The 21,800-nt window shown below is 37.9% G+C and overlaps 2 protein-coding genes across 4 annotated transcripts; one reads left to right on the top strand and one right to left on the bottom strand.

The window, feature by feature from the left end:
- The first annotated feature begins 316 nt into the window (after positions 1–316).
- On the top strand, positions 317–13,148 carry LOC103714681 (THUMP domain-containing protein). 3 transcript variants are annotated; one of them, XR_015974282.2, is made up of 9 exons: positions 318–558; positions 675–791; positions 3,115–3,504; positions 7,116–7,255; positions 7,383–7,503; positions 10,994–11,134; positions 11,458–11,546; positions 11,695–11,745; positions 12,612–12,750. XR_015974282.2 is itself a non-coding variant. In XM_008802035.5 (7 exons), exons 1-7 carry the CDS (start codon positions 484–486, stop codon positions 12,693–12,695), a joined length of 1,068 nt encoding a protein of 355 aa, XP_008800257.1. In that variant the 5' UTR covers positions 317–483; the 3' UTR covers positions 12,696–13,148. The 3 variants fall into 3 exon arrangements, 1 of the variants encoding a protein (XP_008800257.1); XR_015974281.2 differs by having other exon boundaries at positions 11,458–11,745; positions 12,612–13,148; XM_008802035.5 differs by lacking the exons at positions 11,458–11,546; positions 11,695–11,745 and having other exon boundaries at positions 317–558; positions 12,612–13,148.
- A 2,580-nt stretch (positions 13,149–15,728) lies between these two features.
- On the bottom strand, positions 15,729–17,574 carry LOC103714691 (Transducin/WD40 repeat-like superfamily protein). Its single transcript, XM_008802047.6, has one exon. The coding sequence runs from the start codon at positions 17,413–17,415 to the stop codon at positions 16,201–16,203; it is 1,215 nt and encodes a 404-aa protein (XP_008800269.4). The 5' UTR covers positions 17,416–17,574; the 3' UTR covers positions 15,729–16,200.
- Between the last annotated feature and the right edge of the window lie 4,226 nt (positions 17,575–21,800).

Genomic DNA, 21,800 nt, shown 5'->3' with positions numbered 1-21,800 from the left:
TGGGCATGAATCCTAAATCGCAAACCGAAAATCTAACCCATTTGGTTGTTAGCCCAAGAACAGAAATAATTGTGACCAAACCATATCCTAATCTATCAAATTAAAACCGATGTTAATGAGCTCAAAATCTGGGCATGAATCCTAAATTGCAGAACGGAAATCTAACCCATTTGGTTGTTAGTCCAAGAACAGAAACAATTGTGACCAAACCATACCCTAATTTATTAAATTAAACCTGATGTTAATGAGCTCAAAATCTGAGCATGAGCCCAGTCCAAACTTGACCCAAATAATGGATCTGACTCGCACCTCTTGCAGCCCTAGCGGCATCAAGCCACGCCTCCTGGGTCGCAGAACACCGGAAACCCCCCAAAGCCCTCCGACTCGCCCACTCTCTCCTCTCCATCCTCCGTCCTTGCGGCTCGCTTCGCTTCTTTCCATCGTCCTCCAAGCTCCCAGCGAAAGAACCAAGGCAAGCCCTCGATGGCCGCCGAGAACAAACCCAACTCCATCTTCAACAACAGCAAGGGCAGGAAGAGGAAATATCTGCCCCACGGCGTAAAGCTCTCTTCTTCTCCGTCTTTCCATGCAATGTTAGAAATTAGATGTTTTTATCTATCTATTTGAAGCTGATTCAGTGTTACTTCTGTTGGTTTGGTTGGATGGTGTGATAGAAACCTGTGAGGAAGGGGTCGTATCCATTGCGTCCCGGAGTGCTGGGTTTCTTCCTTACCTGCGACGGGGGAAGGGAGCGCCAGGCCACCAATGAAGCCCTCAATCTTCTCGAGACCGTATGTCCTTTGTACTTACTTTCTTTCCCTTCGTTCTTTCTAAAGTTGCTCAAGATAGGCTTCAAGTCTCCATCTTTCTTTCTTATTTGTATGCTTTTGGATTGGGTTTGTGTGCTCGAACCCTTGTTAGTTCTTGGTCCTGATGAGGCGATCTCCTTTTGGAATGATTCTCTTGTTTGTATTCATAAGCTCAAAATCCAATCTTTATCGTCTATCTATTTGTTCTTGGACTTTTTTTTTTTGGAATGTTTCGTACTGCATGATTTGGTTTGAATTCCGAAAGGTTTGCTTTATTCATGCTGTCTTGATTCTGTCTTCACATCCCACTGTGCTGCAGCTGTTCTGTTCTTATGCATTGCTTGTGGGTTTTATCTTTCGATTTTGTTTTTAAGCTGCTGCTGTCCTGCACCATGGGTTTTGTCTTTTTATACATGATTTTTTTTTTCTTGTTTACCTTTGAGAGATAACATTCTGGTTTTTTCATTCCTGAAGAATAAATTCTTCTAGTTCTGATCTCTTTCTTATTCTGGAAAATGAGTCAATTTTTAACCCATTTAATTGTCAAAAATAATTTTCTGTCACACTTTTTAAAGCTTCTTTAAGTGACTTTGACATTCCTCTTAATTGATAACATACTAATCTTCTGCTTTAAAGAGCTCCTTCGCTAACAAATTTTTAACTTATCCATTATGTAATAATGCTTTTGAAGCAAAAGGGCTGGGAGCCTGTGAATTTGCATCTATATGATGCAAGATGGCTACAGTGGGATGATGGAAGACTGGCCTGAATTGAGCTTTACAATTATATTTTGGAACTTCACCTACTACTTAGTAGAGGCAGGAAGGAAATCTAGCATGGAGAAAGTCATAGCATCTTGGCTATATGATCATGTACAATCTACCACAATGAGAATTATATTTGCCAATTCATTCATTGCAGCTAGTCACTCATTCTCCATGTATCCATAACCAAAAGAACAAGCCTAGTCCCACTTATTTGATGTGGTGTTGTTGAGTCATTCTCTGCCTTTATATTTCTAGATACATGATTATAATTAATTTACAATCTATATTCACCTGTGGCTTGTGACCTGTGGTACCTGGATTGTTCTACAAACTTGGCGTCTTCATCCTACTCATTGCTTCTTAAATACAGACATGAGAGGCTGCACAGGTAGTCTGGTCATTTTTGAGTTCTTATTGACTTAATCAGTTCTGCTCCTTCACAGTCACATGTTGGAGTTTGAATGAATTTACGTGGGCAAAAATAGCATGCTTCTTAAAAAGTTGGAGGTTTCTTAAAAACATGTCAGGCATTAGAAAATTCAAGATGAGAGGCACCGATCGGAAAATTTGTGGAAGCATGTGCATTGAAAAAAACAGGAATTTACATACTCTCATAAAGTCCATGTATACTAATAGAAAATCCATGAACTAATCTGTAAAAGTAGTCAAGCAGTTGGAGTGCTTTTAATAGTATTGGAAAAATTAAATAAAAAAGATTATTCAAAAATTAATATTGGAAAATTTTAATAAAACAGAATGTTCAAAAAATATTCTGTAATTTATAGGATTTGTAGCAACTTTTTTTTGGGACACAGCTAGGCACTTATTTGAGAAGGTAAAACACATGGTCAGCAGCATACAGGTAGATCCTTTGTGTATAGTAAACAGAATCTTCATTTGTTCTAATTTGGCTGTTCTTCAGTCAGTAATTATCAATATTTGTAAGTTTATTAAAATACTCTGAGCATATTCATCTAACCTTTCCTATCATATCTTGGCAATCATTTCATATAGGATAACTGCATCTTTGTCCATGTGTCAAGATAAGATGGTTGCATCAGCACATTTGAAACTCTGAGAGTTGTGTTTGGGAATCCCTAGTGGGATTAATTTATGCTGTGAATTAGCTGCTATGGCACCACATCAATATAAGTTTTGGGCGCTAATGTGAGCGCTGTCCCTTTTAATCTAAGCTTAGACAAATATTTGGTTTTATTAGTAATATCTTACATTACATGCTTTGTAAGAGAAGAAGTAATTTTAAATCACCCCCCAGTTCCATCATTTGAAGCCTGAGGTGATTTGCTTTGCTAGCAGCCCCTGCCATTACTGTCTCTAGAGAATGTTCTTTGTCTTCATACTAACTTTGTAATGAAAAAATTCATTTATGAGTGGATTCTACTCCTTTTCTTCACTCTTTTTTATTTGTTTGTCTTTGCTTTACTTTTTATAAATTGTGTTAATTAAACATACAAAATGGCTGTGACAAGCAAATATTTTCATTCTTGTGTAAGCCCCTCCTTTTTTTTGATGTGCAGTTTTATGAAGAGCTCGTGAATGGGAAAGATTCAAGTGCAAAATGTAGGACTGTTTCCAGCAAACCATTGAATAAAATAATTAAATTTAAGGACTCTGATTCTTCCAGTGATGAAGATGAGGCTTCTCCTCATGGGGAGGAGTCTGATACTGTGAAAAATGCAGTAGAAAGTGAGGACACACCTTCAAAGGAGCAGCAAGAAGATGTGGCTCCTTGCAAGGAGGAATTGGATACTGAGAAACATGCAGAAAATGAGGAATTACCATCAAAGAAACAGCGCCTAGAAACTGATACATTAAAATGTGCCCATACAGAATCTGACAAATCTAATGATAAACCAATTGACGAGTTAATTGAAGATGAGCTCCAAGAGTTGGGAGATAGAAACAAGGTTGGCTTAATTATGGAAAATTTAGAATTGTAATGCTATGAACTAATTTGCTATATTACTTGGGAAGATCAACCAGAAATCGTGATGGCCTAATTTAGTTTTTTTTTTTAATTTTTTCTAGCTTGCGAATTATTGTTATAACTGCACCAGTAATATGCATATTAATTATGTTGATTTCTTTTTGATTTTTTTATTATGCTCCGTTGTATGCTGATTAGCATATGCAATTTTCGTTTATAGCATCATGGGGTAATAATCATTTCAAGCAAATATTAAATTATTGTCATTTTGTTACCATAATGCTGTATAGTCTTTGCCTTTCCTCCTGCACTTGTTTTGTTGCTGCATGACTTATGATATTGTACACTTCACATATACGATAGCTGACTTGAGTTTGATGGCAAATGTGTTTTCCTCCGCCTACTGGTCTTTTTTTAATTATGCATTGCACTTCTCATTCTTAGGGACACCAATCAGAAGAGCCAACTACTTGTGCATTGCATAGTTCTGCCGTATTAATTACAAAGATAACTGTTGGAATGTTTTTAATTGAAAAGATGTCGAATATCAGTTTTACTAATTTCTTAGACATGGACATAATGGAATCATTGGACCCTAACTGCAACAGCTTTCATATTTGCTATACTAACCAACCTTGCATAGTGGAATTGCAGTCTTCCAAGTTTCAGGGCTTTTTTGGTCTAATTATACTTCACTAGATCTTAGCACTTGTGGTGCATGTGCTTGTTCTGCAGATGGTGTCCAAGGCCGTGCATGGCTATCGAACGGCACTATAGGCTTATGCATCATTATTATAGAAATGTTATCCTTATTAGAGATACTTGGTGGTACATATACTGCATTGAATTATACTGTATTTGCTTTTGTTGTCATCACATGCTCTTTCTAGAAGCTTGTCTCTGCTGTAATCACATTTGTAAGGTGTTTTCCCCTTAATAGAAATATCATTGCAGCCTTTTGAATCCCATCCAAGTTCAATGCCCCCAAGTTTTGCAAATTGTCATTTTCTGGACTTTGTTGCCAGAATAATTCAATTATTTTGGTCATTACTTGAATTGTTGAATATCCTCATTAATCATTACATTGCTGAGATTACGTTGTTTTCTTTCCCAGCTAGTCTATAGAGTTAGCCATATGGCTGCAGACATAAGCAAAAGCACAGGCTCTGTGTGGTTGCTGGATGATAGAATTTTTGTGGTCTTTTGATATTTATCCTCTTCTCTTCCATAATTAGCTAAATAGCATCCCTTTTTATTGTTTGCTACGTGCCGGTTGCATTATTTGGTTTATATTTCCCTTCTTCAGTCATATCTGCTCTCTCTCTCTCTCTCTCTCTCTCTCTCTCTCTCTCTCTCTCTCTCTCTCTCTTCTCTGAGAAGAAAGATGGTGGTTTGGCCATTGATTCGTTTCATGAGATGATAAACAAGGTCCAAGCGAGCAGAACATGAAAGGATCTCGAAACAAAAAATCATCAAAATTACTGGAAACAAAGTGATTTAAAGAAACTAATTTATTTTTCCAACTTAGGTGAAGCAAAATGATCACAGCTTAACCAGAAAAATTCAAAATTTTGATGATTTCGGTCAGATTTGCGTCTGATTCCTGGAAAACTTTCGTATTTCTCTCTTTCTTGATTCTTCACCAGATAGCAATGAGTATGGGTCTCCAACGGCTTGCAGCTTTCTGCATTTATTCCAGCAAGATGCAGGTGTTCCTGGCCTATGTCCAATCCTTTCTTTTTTTTTGAAAGAAATTGTTACTGACACTAGCAAATCTGCTGTTAATGAATAAATAAAGACCATTCTCTTGGCCTGTTCTAGCTAGAGGACAAATATTTTGGAGAGGTCCATTTCTTTTAGTTAGATTATCCGCAGTCAACAAGCTCGCTTAAGTGGCCTGCCAAGAGAGGATTTTGACTTTCTCAGGAGCAGCAGATCTCCATATGCAAGGAAAAACAGCAATGATGGTTCTGCCAAAATTAAGAAATCTGTAAAAAGAATTGACTGAGAAATTACTAACAGTTTCCCATCACCATACGACATCATCCGTCTCATTTCTAGGACTAGTATAAATTTTATATGCATCAGATTAACAAGCTCCATGTCTTGATCTGTAACTGATTCTAAAATTTGAACTGAAGCTTCTTGAAAACATTCTGGAGCATGTGCAATATGGCCAATTATTAGCTGGTTTGAGAACAGTCAGTCAAGCCTAGATTCCTACGCACTGTCTGTGAACAGTTGCCTTGACACTTGCTTGGATAATGCAGAGTGGCTGCTGCTTTGCTCCTATAAAACCACTGATAAAAAGATCGGTTTCATCTCTTCACAAAAAAAACACTATAGTTCATGTGTTTACTGATTACAAATTGAACAGACCTATAAAAAGAATGGACTTTATTTTATGCTTTTTCTTTAATGTACATATGAATAAGCTTTATTAAAAGGTATGTCTTATGTGCCAACTCTAAATTATGTATTTGTCGAGTGGATGACTTTTTAAGAAACTGATACATTGGAACGATCAATTAATAAAAAAAATTCTTTTTTATTTCTGACTGGAAATATTAACAAACACTTTTTGCTTATAGTTATGATTATGCTAGAGGCCATTTTTTCTTGGTCATCTGTAGATAGCTACTTGCGACTGTCCAGTGAAAGCATTGCAATTTGCTACTTAGCTCATTTTCATTGTGAAAGCATGAGCGAATTTTAACCACTTAATGCTAGTGTTGCCTTATAAAATAAAATTTTAATTTGCATATAGTAACCTAGAGGGATAAATTACCCTACGTATTTATGCTGATTTTTGTTAAACATGTTGATTGCATAGTTTCTAATCATATATTACATAATTGAGGCTACATTACTGTATTTAGAATTAACAGCGTAAATAACCTGAAAAATAATGTTATAATCTGCATGGGGCATGGATCCATCTTGACATGTTAACACGTTAGGTGCTGTACACTTTGCTAATATTGTGGGAAGCTTATATTCACCTAGATTGCAGGGAACTTGAGCTACCATTTTCTTATCTTTTATTTCATGTAGAACTGATTTTTACTATGATTAATCTATCAATTGAGCTTCTAAATCCTCGAGGAAAAAAGCTAAACCAAAAAAAGATACACGTTGTTGCTCAAGTATCTTATTAGGGAGGATTTGCTCCAGAATCCGCTATTGCAGTGCAACTATTTTTCATGGGATAGGCTCTTCGTGATACACTGAAAATGCTTGATGAAGGGCTGAAAAATAAAACTGTTTCATGTGTTGTCTCATGGGGAATTTTCCTTGGTAGCGTCTTAAAAGCTTTTGACAGGGGTAGTTTGATAATCAGATAACAATTGAGACGAACCCTGCTTGATCAGACCCTGCTTCATCTCCAACCATTAAAGCTACTAGTGTTCTAGCTATTTAATGGGTTTCTATGCCTATTTCACTTCTGAATTTCTCATAAAAATTAGTTAAACTTCTTATTTAGCATCAGTTACATGATTCTTGCTTAGTCATTCTTTTTTTATTTTTATTTACTTAAATATTTTACGGTTTAATAATCATCATTGAACTAAGACTTTTCCATCAAAACAGAGGCATTTTGTGAGTCTTGAGTCAGGTTGTAATGGTGTTGTGTTCATTCAAATGCATAAACGAGGTGGAGACCCTGGTCCTGTGGACATAGTACATCACATGATGAGTTCAGCTGCTTCAACAAGGAAACATATGTCAAGGTTCAAATCTGTGCCACTCTTTTCTCTATCCAAATAAGAAGAAATCTTATACATTTATTTTACTTGCTCCCAAAGTCGAGAGAGATTCATAGCTCATGATTTCTCTGAGTTCAATTTTGTCATGTAGGTTTATATTAAGAGTTTTACCAGCTGAGGTGACATGTTATGCATCAGAAGAGGAAATAAAAAATGCAATTAAACCACTTATCGAACAATATTTTCCAAGTGAAGCTTCCACTCCAAGCAAGGTACACTTAAATCCTGAAATTCTCATTCTTGTAGTCTTTGACCCAAGGAGAAGAGCTAACTCTTATCATTTTTGTGTGGATATTTTTGAGTAAGATGACACTTTTTCCCAAAAGATCACCAAAACCGCAAGGAGTCCATTCTTTTTTAAAAATCTGACCTTCTGTTCTAGATGAGTTGTTTCTAAGATATTAGAGTAAGGTTTATTTGTCTTGTGTGGCTCAACTATTTACAACTTATTCTAGTTCCAAGATGCTACTATAAAATATTGTCAGTACCTTCAAATCAGAATTCCAATAATACATTTGGTCATAGAGGATGTTGAAATTAATGATGCTAAGGATAATGTAGGCTGAAACCGCATCTCTTGCAGTCATAAGACCCTTGGGAGACCTCCAGATCATCCTTAGCCCAGCTAAAGGGAGAATACAATGAGACACTTAACTCAAAAGTGTCCAAAGGTTTTAACATTTTATAAAATTAGGTCAAGTTCCAGTGTTAGGTGCTGTCCAGTGCATACCAGTCCAGAAAGTCGCCCTAATCAGCACAGATTGAATTTGAAGCTCAAACCATGTCCATAATGTCGAGCATCAAGTACTCTTTGCGGCACCACTTGAATCAACTTGATTGTAGCTCAAATGATGAAGATATGGTCAAAATACTGAAGCAGTGTCAGTGCAATCTAGAACTAGAAATCCGATGGCAAGGTCTACGCTGTCAGATATCCGACAGCAGTATCCATGCTGTCCAACCTATTTTTGACAGCAGTAACCTTGCTGTCAGATCCAAAATTAGCCCCAAAATCCCTAAAGTCATCACAGTTTGGGTCTGTGTCAAACTAGAAGGATCTATGGCGGTTAATGCGTTGTCAGACTGAATCGAGAGGCAGAAACCCTGCCATCAAATTATTTTTGGCGTCCAGAATGCTTCTAAGGACGAGGAATTGTTCTAGATTCCCAAATTTACAAGCTATTCAAGTCCTAATTGAACTCTATGAGTACTTGTCTTTGTTAATGTAAGGGATCCTAGAGCCCATAAATACCCCCATGTACTCGGTTTTTTTTGCATCGAAGAAAGCTTCCCTCTTGAGTACGCGTGAACTCATGGTTGCTCTTAAGTTTTTTTTCTTTTTTTTTTCTGTTTTTTTGCATTGGGCATTCTGCGCAAGCGTTGGTGGATTCCAGAGATTGGCAGTGGCATATTGGTGGATTCTGGCAGGTGGTGGTCTTCTTCAAAGGAGCCTTCATGGATTCCGGGCGATGACAAGTGCCTTCAATAGTAAAGAAGCTACTAGTCATCCCTGTGTAGCCTTTAGTTTACTTAAATATCGTTCGATTTGAGATTTTAAATTCATATATGCTTTCTTACTTCTAGGATTAGTTTCATTTCTTGCTTAGAATAGTTTAGTCTTCCACTTTCATGCTAGGCCTCGCAGCCTATGCCAGATAACCAAGGTCTCTTGAGGAACATACTAACGGATATTTTGAGTCACAAGAGTAGTTATGCTACTTTAAGATCTGGAAGATACCTTTTATAATAGCATCTAGAGTGGCATCGATGTCAGAATCAGTTATTTTAGGGAGGTTGATTCTTAGCTTGGAGAGAATTTATGATAAATTTTATTGGTTGACATGAAGTAAGATAAAGAACACTCTTTCTAGGTTTGAAGAATGACGAAAGTGCCCAATCACATATGCTAGATTCCTTGGACATAGTATAAAAATTACAACTTATAATGTTTAATAGACGATGAGCTGGAGCATTATTTGAGACCATTCTACTCTTTGTGATTCTTATCACCCTTGGTGGAGGGTGACAATTTAGGGTTCCTCATGCTCTGAGGAATTTTCCCAAATGTTTTTTCTACCTCTGAGCACATAAATGAAGTGTTTTTGCCCCTCATTTTGCTAAGGCATGAAGCAGACTGTGCCTTCAAAAGTTGTATGCTTTTAGAAAACTCATCTGTTGGAGCTATAATATTTCCTGTTTTGGAAGTTGTTGTTGGATTGCATTGCATGCTGCGGGATTGGAATTTTGGATCTTGTTCCCAAATTACTTTCTTGGCTGATTAAAGATAGATACCAATCTGTGCAGCTGAGAGGATTATAAAAAGGACAATAAACAAATTTAATCTTGTCTTCTCTGCTCCTCCAAGAAAGTCAAATCCTTACTTAACCAGTGTCTTCATTGGAGCATATTTTTCATTGTTTAGCGAAGCTTTTGGGATTGCTTGCTTGACTTTTCTGGAACTATTGGCAGCTTGGCTTCAGATAAAGTCAAGAAACCTGCCTTAGAAAAGTTACAGGCTTGGTTTGATAAGGAGAATGCACACTAAAAGGAAATCTGAAGAGCATAATTGATTGGACTGTTGATGTAATGTCCCTTGGGAACTGTGTAATTTGTTGGCAAAAATCAGAGATATTGCTTCTTGCATTTATAATAGTCGGCTCTCTGTTTCACAACAATAATTTGCAGACTGTTGATGCAAAGAGGGGGTTAAGAGGGGATTTATTTTTTGGATCATATTATCATTTGCTCTCTAGTCTTTAATAGAATTAGTATTTTCTATTTCTACATTCGTTTCTGACTTAATGAACTATGACTTGTGCCTTGCTGATTAGCAGGAAAAGGAAAAAAACATCAAGATGTTTCTTCAGACCTAATTAAACTTTATGTATGCAGTACTTTCTTGAAAGCATAAAGAAATTGCTATATGAGTGATGTGTTGGTAAAACTTGTTTTTATCTTCAAGTTTGTTGTGGAACTTAGGCAATAACTAGTTTAATTTCTCAAAGTGCCTTGAGGTTCTCTTGGTCACTTAAACCCCCATCATGTGTTTTGGGGTGAGGGACTGGAGGTAGGGTTGCTTAATTATCCATTATGGATGTTTTAATGTATCTTGGCCTCCATTTGTTTCTTGATTGTGACAATGTTCAGGTGGCCTTAGTGTTGAATGGAAAATAATAAACTGAACTGGTGACAGTCCGCCTTAGTGATGAACTTAGTCCCCAAGGGAAACTCCTTGAATCAGGCATATAAATGTTGAACGAAGATGAGCAAGGGATGAACTTTTAAAATAGTCTCTGTCTCATTTGATCTCCCAGGGGTTAATTTGTTCGATCACAACCACTAATTAGTTAAGGATGATCAGGTGAACAAAAAAAATTTGAAATGGTAAAAGCACTCCATACATAAGTGCAGATTTATGTCGATTTCAAATGCTAATACAAGTGCTTGGTTTCTCCTCCACTTCTGATGCCATTAAGCGGTCATACTTTGTCCAACCATAGTGTTGTTGGGCAGAGGCTGCAACCTTAATTTTTAGCTTCAAGTTCTTTTTTAGTTTTCCTTATGTTGCAAATGATGAGTACTGTGGTATCTTTGAACTCTTTATCTCTAGGGAACATTTTATGCATTCCTCCATTTTTGTTGCTAGAGATCATAGAATGCAAGTTGTTAGGGAAAACTCCTCTAATCCTTTCATGCATGCAGTTTGCAGTATTGTATGAAGCACGTGCTAATACAGGTATTGAGAGGATGGCCATCATAAATGCAGTAGCAAAGTCAGTTCCCCAGCCACATAAGGTGGATCTCAGCAATCCAGATAAGACCATCATTGTCCAGATTGTCAAGGTAAATAGGACATTGCCTTCGATTATGCGTGAATATCTTATTTCTTTCCATTGTAATTGTAAAAGAAAAAAAGCAGATATTGTTGTTTAATCAGAAAGCAGCTGCAATTTCCAATGAGTCTGCAGTCCAGAATAACCCTCCTCAACTGTCTATATTTAATTTGTTCTGCATGTTTTATTACCTCAAGGAACTTTCCCTTTGAACTTTCAAAATTTTCACTGGAGTTGCATACTAATCAGAATTTCTGGTTGGCCAACTCACTAGAAATTTATGTTTCAGAAAACCTTTTTCTATACTAATCAGAGAACTGCATTCTTGGACAGGAGTTGTTTCCTTAATATGCTTTTGGATCTGGGGACAGTTCTGTACTATTGTTTTGGTATAGGCAAAATGTGAGCCTGAAATGAGTAAGGTGTCTATCAAAAAATACAGCTACACAAGCACCCCAGGAAAAATTTAGATGTTTTTTGGCCATGAGTTTTTTTGTTGATGTGATTTGTCAAATATACTTCCACTTTCAGTTGATGTGCTTGTTTCCTTCTGCAAAACATTTTATGTAGGGAGAGAATCAAGAGGGTGTATTATTACTGGAGAAGAGGGTACCTATAAAGGTGTCTTCTATTTGCACTCCAAATCTTTATCAATGAATTCCTTGTGCTTGTCTTACCAAAGTTTTGGCTGAAATTATGAAGATGAAACTTTAATGAAGGAATATTTGATTTGCCATTCTTTTCTTATAAAGAAATCAAGGTCACCACATTGTGCTTGGAAGTGGTTGGATGTAGGTGGCATTATACAGCGGAATGTGCATATTATTAATATGGAAGCTTGACTATAGCTTGAAAGAATCTTTATTAGTTAAAAATTCCGAGATGCCTCTTTGCCCAGCTAATTCCATCCCATAAAGTAGAAATATTTTGTCATTGATTTCAATGATTTTATTCACCCTTCTAAGTATATCAATTAATGAAATTTACATGTTTTTGCAAGAATATCGTATTCCAATGTTGCTAACAATATTAACATTAGATGAAGGAAAATTTCTATACTTCTTGAATCACAAATAATTGGTTATTGGTAGCTTAAATATGTGCTGCACTTCCACTGATGAGTTAAAATGTAACCTAAAAAATGTCTATAAGGAAGCCACCAAATGTATCTTGGAACCTATATATTAAGTATAAACATTTGCATACCATAAAGAAATGTGATACTGCAAAGTGGGTTTCATAGTTCATAAATCGTGTATGAGACTATCCTGTGGTGCTTCTCCATGGGGGCGTTTCATATTGTCAGGTGTAAACATCAGCAGATAAGCCTTGATCAACTGCATGGCAAGCTGGTTTTGATTATTCCCTTCATATTTAGAACAGATTAAATTGAAATTCTCTAATACTTGACAATCATATATTATCATTTATATATCTTTTTTTTCCTGGGATCATCAATAATCTTATACGTTGCAAAATGTATGCAGACTATTTGCTTGGTTGGGGTGGTTGAAAGGTATAAGGAGCTTTCCAAGTACAACCTAAGGCAACTGACATCGCCACAACAATAGTCTTGTGATGATCCTGGAAGAACTGGTAGAAGAAGTTGATTTCTTGCATGCTTCATGGCCAAGATATTGTTGAGAAAATTTAGGTCTGAGGAGAGTGTCGAAGAACCCATCTGGGCAAACCATACGCCTGAAATTCATGAGGATAATGCATTTCTTGGAAATAGCTACAGCTGGATGAGACCTCTCATTTTCTAATCGAAAGCTTATGATCTAATATTTCCAGAAAGTATGTAGGTTATCTGGTTTAATTATGATTTGCTAATTTACATGTAGAAAAATAATCCACATGCTTGTCAGAAGCTGGTTTGGTTTTAAATTTTCTAAATTTATAATCAATAGAAACTATTGACCTGTAAGTGGATCTTGCCTTGATCTATCAGCACTGTTCTTGTTTCCTCCTGGACTAACTGATGTAAATGTTGGAAATTTAGTATGCATCTGACTTGTGGGAAATTATACTTTGTGTTCTGTCGCGGGCTAATTTTATTCCCCCCCTGTAACTTCATAACTATCAAGAATAGCTTGAGAAGGGATAAGACCTGCTGCCTTGCGGTTGTTGAAGGTGGAAAAGGTTAGACTAGAGGACTGCTCAACAGGGACATTGCTGTCTTGTTTACCAGACAAAAAAAGCTTGATTCATGCAAATTTGACTTGTAGAATTGGTTGTATAGCTGATGCATATACTTTTTCCGCTTTTGGAGGCATCCTATGATATGATATTGCCTTTAATGAGTCATAACTGGAAAGTATGTTACTCTCGCGGTTGATGAAATACTCATGATATCAGATTGGACAACTAATATATTCAGGTTATCCACAGCTTAGTTGACATACGTTTGTATGCTCAGATGGAGCACAATCAAGTTATTAGCGGTGCCACTGGAACATTAAGAATTGTTCCCTTCTCATTTCCCTTTTATTACTCCTCATGTTCTTTCATTTCTTAATCCTTACGGATGGCTTTTCCCTTACAGATTTCCTTTCTTTCTTCTAATTCTTACGTGTTGCATTTCTAGGTTCAGTATGATGGCATGATTTGTTTACCTTCTAATGCATGATTTGAGTTAGTTTTTAAACAACAGTCCCTGTTGTACCAAAAAAGAAAAAAAAAAGAGGCTGGAGTTGGGTAAGAATGATATGAGATTTTCTTGACGTTTTTCATATAAATGGTGGTCGAGATACTTGAGGGATGACATTTACCCCACCTCTCTCCTCTTATAATGCTAGAGGGTGCACCGCCGAGTTATAAGCACATGATAAGATTTTCTTCACCCTTAATTGCAATCCGTTAATGATATTTTTTTTTTTTGAACTTAGACTGTATATACCTTCTTTCTACCTTCTAACAAATTGGCAGCCTAAGACCCTCCTTACTCTTCAAGAAAGACGTTTTACATGAGTTGTGGATACGCCAGCACTTATTTGTGAATAAGTCTGCAAGGATGGCTCTGTTTTGAGGTGATATCCTTTGAGGCTACCTTGAGTTTGTGGGGAACTGTGGAAATTGATCTTCTTAACTCCCATTTGGTGTACATAGTTTGGATGGATTTCTTAATACGGCTGTCACACTTGTATGGAAGGTGCTTATGGCACATTGTGTCACCTATTGCGGAGTAGCAATTTCATCCTTTCTTCTTTGTTGTAGAAATCATCATTTCCTTCACCTATTCAGTGGAATCATAATATAGTTTCCTCATCCAAGTTCATCCAAGGAGTTACAGGATGAAAGATAGGCCAGATTGGTAAATGTACAGGTTTTGAGATGGTAAAGAGACCGAAGTTCCGAAAGTACTGAAAGTAAGGCAGCATCATATTGATGATCCACTAGTATATTGGAGAAAAATAAAAAAAAAAATCATGAATAATTTCAAGTTTGGAGCTGTACAACCAATTCGATCCCTTCGAGAGGAAAATACAATCAATCCGAAGCTGGGGGGACATTTTCCTTGCTCAAAATTCTTCAGTGGTTGAGAAAATTCAATCCAAGGTATTGTGAATGTGATGCTGATGGAATATAGATAATAGTAGGGGAAGAAGTCATGATATGGTGATTTTGCTTGTGACCCCACTCTTGTGTCCTTTTGAGTGTCTTTCCACTTAACCCATCACCATTTTTCTGAAAAAAAGGGGAAAAGAATAGAAATGGGAAAAAAAAGCTTATGACAAAAAAAAAATGATGTGTTATACAAATAAATTTTCTCTTTTATCCTTAAAAGAGAAACCCATTTGGAAGGACCAATCTGGAGAGTATACTCTGCTGAGGACAGATAAAGGGAGACACAGAGACAATGAAGATGACAAGGACAAAGCCAAATTATACTGGAATGAAGTGTCCAGGGCCCTTTTTGAACAGCATTTCTTTAAGTCACACAAATCCTGTTACTTTTAAGTCAGTGGATTTTTCTTAAGTCTATGTCTTATGCATCCAAGGAAAATACTAAATTGATAGTAAAATGCTTAAGACAAAAAAAAAGAGCTTACAAAAGATTCCTGAAGGATCAAAGTTTCATCACCTTCCCCATTGAAGCACATAATTGATTAAACTGGCTGGAGAGTCCTTTCTTTACGCATGGATCTATGATTTGAACACCAAAATCACATGAAAAAAATTCCTTTTTCATTTATTTTTCAAAATAACATGGAGGTTGTGAGTTAATCATATTATCAACTCTTCAATCATACAAGCTACTACATTTTTTTCTTTCCTTTCTGAATAAACTGTGTCAAGGACAGAAGAAAGGGAAGCTAAGGGAGGGTTGCATGAAGATAAAAAGCTAGCTTTACATCTTAAGGCTCCTTTGTTGGTCTATATTCCAACTTTTACACAATGGTTTTTCCTCAAATTGTGCATAGCATTTGAAAGCAAATTTTCTTTTCTGAAATTGATAGAAAAATGCTTACATCACCATTCCATTTCCAAGAGACTTCTGAAGGATCAAAAATTTGACCATCTTCCATCCAGGATATATATATATATATATATATATATATATATATATATATATATATATATATATATATATATATATATATATTGAGAGAGAAGGAAGTGCACAATAAATGTTACATTAGATTTGTTGAGAATTTTTTTTATTGCAAATTGACTACAAAATGACCTACATAAATTTTAGGGGAAACATGATTGCAAATCATCTTCCAAAATAATGTGGAGGACAAGATTAATCATACAAATTACAAACTCAGCAATCATACAAACTGTGTTCTTTAGGAACCTGAATCACTCTTTTGTAGTTCTCAGCAATTAAATCACAATATTGGCCAAAAAATAAAGGGGGGAGGAACACTTTCTTTCCTGAAAATTGAGAAAGAGTACTCTCAAATAAGTTTTGAGAAACCATAACTCTGCCATACCAAACCATAAGTTTTGAGAAACCAATCTCCAAATCAACAAAGTGCCTTGATACTCTCAAATAACCAGAACAAGGCAGCACACCAAAACACCCTCTCTTAAATCTATGAAGTTCATATGAAACACCACCCTCTATTACTCCAGGCCTTGCCTTATCCTTGGCACCCACCAAACCCTCAAGCTCTTATCAAGCCCCCCACTATAGAGCATGAACCCCTCTCCTACACTATAGCAAGAGGCCTGCAAGCACTTCACTGGCCCTTCATGACCTCTTATAACCCCCACCCTCCAAAGCCCACCCCCACCCTCCCTTCCCCACACCCCAATACTCTTATCAGCTGAACCACTGCACACAAACTCCCCCATGGAGCACAAGCACAGCACAGCCATCTCATGCGCCCTCACATCACAAACCAACCTCCAACCTTCCCTCCCAACGTCTCTTTCCCATCCCATCACCCGCCCGTCGGACCCTCCGCCATATACCAATCTCCCATCGTCGCAGACGATCACCGCATTCCACGACACGTCCCTGTGGCCCTCCATGACTCCCTTCAAGCAATGCATGCTCCTCGCCTTCTCCCAAACCTTGATCTTTCCGTCGGCCGACGCCGAATAAACAAGACCCTTGTGCGCGACAAGGCCATTGATGGCATCGTCATGCGCTCTTATCGACTCCATGCACCTGAGGTCCGCCACCCTCCACACCTTCAAGGTCTTATCCCATGACCCTGAGTAGATGACGCCGCCGTAGACTGCGAGACATGAGATGCTATCTGCATGCTCGATCCATAGCTTCCGATGGTTCCGCCGGGTTTGAACATAGTTGCTCTGCCTCATGAACTTGCAGAAGTAGTCCTTCGTCGTCGGCAGAGTGGCTGCGAGCCGAAACACGTTCTCCGAGCTCCGCGACACCTTCCACACTCTGATCCTGCTGTCCTGATGAGCGGAGAAGACTCGGTTCCCGACCGTTACGAGGGCCTTGACCGAGCCGTCTCCATGGCCGAACTTCGCGAACTGGCGGAGGTCGGGCTGCTGCCATGCGATGATGTCCTTGCCGCGGGAGGCGCTGAGCACAAACTCGCCACAGAGGGCCAGGCAGGAGACGGAACCAATATGGCCCGAAAGAACAGCTAATGACCTGTGCCGCGAGCCGCTGGTAAGCGCGTCCGGAGCGCAGCATTGAAGCTCTTTTGGTGGCGATTGGTTTGATGTCTGGCTGCCTTCGGAGTCCCCACCGCTCGCAGATTTTGCGAGCAGTGGAGTTGATATGGTGGGCTCTGAATCGGCCATTGCTTGTAGTTCTTTTTGAGCAAAATTGTTTGCAATTCTTTTAGCTCCGGATTGCATGGAGATGGGATGAAGGGGGAATGGGAATGGAGGATAGAGGGGAAGGAGAGAGCCGTTGGAGAGAGTATACTGAGGAGAGAGCGTGGTGTTGGACTTCTCTGCATCAAGGTATAGAGGTTTCAGAGGTGAGCTTGTTGGGTGGGTGATGGTTTTCCATATTTAAAACGGTCGGAAGCGGTTCAACGGCTACTTTGGAAGCAAGCACCCTTTTGAGGTGGGACCCACACGCTCCTCCTCCTGCTTTTGGGGTGAATGAGACTTGGACTCGTGTCACCTGTGGATGCGCCAAGATGCTCGGGCCTTCCTATTTTGTGCTATTATATTGAGGAGCAATTCTCTGCTGTTATATTTGGATTGGCTACAAAAAAAATATTTGCCTTGAAGATTTGTTACGTCAGGTGTGTTCCCAATAATTTATAGGAAGTGACATACGAGTTAGGCTAAAAGGAAAATGCCATGCTTTCATTGGTTATAACTTGTTTGGCTCCCATTTGCAATCAGAGTGTGTTCCACTTGCATGTTTGCACAAAGTGTAGTGACTTATGAGTTTGGCTGAAAGGGGGAAAAGCTGAAGAAGATACGATGCCTATGTACCAGCTAGGACGGCATGAACCTGTACTGGTCAGATAGATCTTCCTTAGATTCTGATTACTTGGAAAGGAACAAAAATCATACGGAGGCAGACTTTAGGATATCATATAAGACGGAATTTCTATTATACACAATTTCTCTAGTGCCAACTTTAAAAGAGAAAATCTAAAAAGTCAAACTCGAGCGGACCTTTTCTTGCTATCGAAGCCTGTCAGTTCTATAACTTTTTTTTAAAAAAAATTATATATGCCAAAAGAGTTCGCCCATAAAAATAGGCCATTGTATTATTTTTCTTTCTCCTTGAGCCTCTCTATTTATCCTCTTCCTCATCCAACTGTCTCTCTTATTCATGAGGCCTTTCTTCTTCTTTCGAATCTCTTTCTCCTCCTCCAAATTTTTCTTTTTTTTAGAATATTTGCACCTAAGAGTCATGGCATCTAAGGAATGATATGTATACTTAGAGATGTGTATTTTTTTGCTAAATAACTAATTTGCTGAGTATATATTACTTGGCTATTAAAAAGCATGTTGTGGAAACTGTGTATCAATTTGTTCGAAAGTATATATTGGATCACCAGTATATACTACATGGCCAGGTGATACGCACTTATCGACTTGCTTTGATGTGTGTATTGAATTACTAGGTGACTAATTTGCTAAATGAACATTATGTTTTGGAAACTATATCCTAGATAACTAATTTGCTTGTTATGTATTATTTGGCTATGTCGTATATACCGAAAAAAACGTATATTTTGAAAATAAAAAAGAAAGAGGATGTCACGCGTGATTCCCTTTCTTTTTTGATTTTTTTAATTATGGAATTGACAAATAAATAGAAAAAGGCTTTAACCCTTGGATTTCTTCTTGAAGATGAGCATTAAAAACATAGTAAAATAGAAAGCTTATCATATATTTTTTTTCTCCAGCACCCACCCTATATAATTTTTGTTCGTTAAAATGGCCAACGGGAGGGCGGACGAAAAACCATGGCAGCCAGGGTAATGAGTCGCAAGTCTAACACAATCTAACAAACAAATTATGAGGATTTCACAAATATTAGTGTTTTCATGCTGACGTACATCCCATCGTTTAACAGGCTTGTGTTGTTAACAAAATCCTCTTACAATATCCAACTGTTGTTTACAAAATCCTCTTAAAAAAAACCTTACGTTGGAAAAAGGTTTTGAAGAGCTAGCAACAAGTATGGAGGATAAAAATTGTAGATTGAATCATGTGGTTAGTCTCTTTTAAGTCCGTGGAGTCGAATATAAAAAATACTTTTTTTGAGAAAAAGAGCTACATTTATTAAAAGAGATGGTACTATTGTTTGATGAAATGGCTGTACCCTGCTAATCCAATGGGCAAGATTTATTTGCTTTGTCCTTGCCACCTTTCAAAGCAATCTGGTGACATCCAAAGTGGGGCTAAAATTCCATCAGGGTGGCGCAGGTTCGAAACGTGCGGGCGTCAATTAAATGCAGAGACCGGATGTCCTTCATCTGGTTTGCCCGGTAGAGTCTCCATATGATCTACCGGTACTTAGATGGTGGTAGTGTGACGTACTCACACGTAGAAGGGGCTGCCACGTTGGTGGGGCTCCCCGCGGGCGGAAAGGGTATGAGTAAAACTTGTTTGCCTGTATCGAACACTCTCCAGTGGGGAGGGGGCCAGTGGGGGTTGCTACGTAGGTGAGGTTCGCCTCACCCCTTCTTTTCTTTTTGGCTAGCAAAAAATATAAATAAATAAATAAATAAAAATAAAAAAGAAGAAGGAGGAGGAGGAGGAGGAGGAGGAGGAGGATCACATAATCATGTCTTCCTGGTGGCCATGTGCCCTCCAGCTCATGCTTTGTAATGCGGCTTTACTTGGCAGCACAGAAGGCTAATCTGCGACAATTAAATTGTGCTTGAATCTAGAAATCAAGAGAAACTTTAGGATGTGATAAAAACCTAACCGATGTCATTCTTTTTCAGAGAAATAGGAGGGGAAGGCCCTCCCTGACCTCACCTAAAGTTTTATTAAAAAGAAGAAAGAATAGAGAGGATGTATAGGCCATACAAAAGCCCCGAGAATGACCACCATGCTAAGGAACCACTTTCTGCAGCACCCTCTTGAAGGACTCTTTTATGTTCTTACTTTAGTAATCTCAAAGGAACTGTGAGTTAGGTCTTTCGGTTTGGTGGAGGACCACAAAGCCTTCATTTTACTTTATTTTTTGGTCAGATATGCAATCCCTGTCTATTTAGTGGAATTTTTTGTTGGACCGATCCAACTACGAACCAATACGTGCAAACACGCATGCATATTGCTCTCTTTTTTTCTTTCTTCTTTTGTTTCTTCTTTGTCCACCTTTCTACGTGTTGGTTCATGGTTGGACTGGTCCGATCCAACCAATAATTTCTCTTTTATTTATGGCAGTAAAGGCGTGCCAGCTTCTGTATTCAATTGGAGGCCACCTGACCTACACAGAACTTGCCTCCAAGGGTATGCTTTTGTTCATATAATATCATGTTTAAAAGGGATGTAAGTTGTCTTTATATTTTGTATTCATTTCTGCCCTTTAGACCATCCTCCAATGTACTCATGATGCAGGTTTCATGCCCTCCCAGGGATGAAGTTTCCATGAATTGGTGAACCTTTCAAGAATTTAATATATATGAAATTTTGTTCTAAACTTTTAAAAGTAACTTACATTAATGATACACGAGAGAACACGAATATAATAATACATGCATAAATCGTGAGCACCTTCAAAGAATGGTGAAGGGAGAACAGCCAAGATTACTGCTAATTTAGGTTTCAGATGCATCCAAGTAAAGGTTACAATAATCCATTTAAGAAGTGCTTTTTGGTTCTAAAATCTTACTAGAGAAAAGATTATTCCATGTTTATTTATCTTACTGAAATCAGCAGTTGTCGGCCTGATGAACTTTTCATGTGCGTATAACTGGTGCCTTGAAACATTTTCGAAAGTCACATCGAAATTATAAAGAGAACAACGCCGATCCTTATTCAAAATATAAAGAGACAAACACCAATCCCTTCTTAAGTTTCTCACTTCTCCAAAGTATGCATTTGAATAATATGGAAGGAGCTCAACAACTGTATATTGCTTGAAGTAGTGCACTTTGGGGCACCGAAGGGTCCTTGGACTAGGCTTTTTGCAGCTTCCCTTTGGTTTGTCACAGGACCACTGGTCCTACTAATTGATTCCACAATTTAGGGCACGCTGATCTCAAGTTTTTAAGCAAGACCATTTTTTATAGGCCGTGCGTCAGGCATGGACACTAAAGAATCACTTTCACACCACCTTTGAAGGGTTCTAAGATGATTATGGCCAAAGCTTTCGCACAAAAATCTTCCCATTGGTTTGGTGAGCTGCTCAAGAAAGCCAACTAGGGAATGAGTTTCCTAAACGAGGGGAACCAAGGGATAATAATATATTACAAGTGTTTATAAAGTCATTGAACAAGCTAACTTAAAAAATAATAACAGAGAACTCGAAAATCTAATAAACTAAGTTGGCAAGAACCTTTCGGTAAAGCATCAAAGGGAAGGGAGGGATACCACTATTCTTTTGGTTTATAGATTTCCCATTGGAGTAAGGTTACCCCAGTTTACATATAGTTTCATCTGAATACATACATGTACGTACGTACGTACGTATGTATGTGTGTGTGTGTGTATATATATATATCTGATTGTTGTTCACTAGTATCATGTATATTAGAGAAATTATATCCTACACAGCATACACCATGTGGCCATGCATGCCGCTGATAACAACTGCT

This window comes from Phoenix dactylifera, chromosome 17, assembly GCF_051530095.1.
Source record: "Phoenix dactylifera cultivar Ajwa chromosome 17, Ajwa_hap1_PhDact_Kaust_v1.1, whole genome shotgun sequence".
Classification (NCBI taxonomy): domain Eukaryota; kingdom Viridiplantae; phylum Streptophyta; class Magnoliopsida; order Arecales; family Arecaceae; genus Phoenix; species Phoenix dactylifera.
Note: the sequence above shows the minus strand (reverse complement) of the source record. Positions and strands in the feature narration are given on the sequence as shown.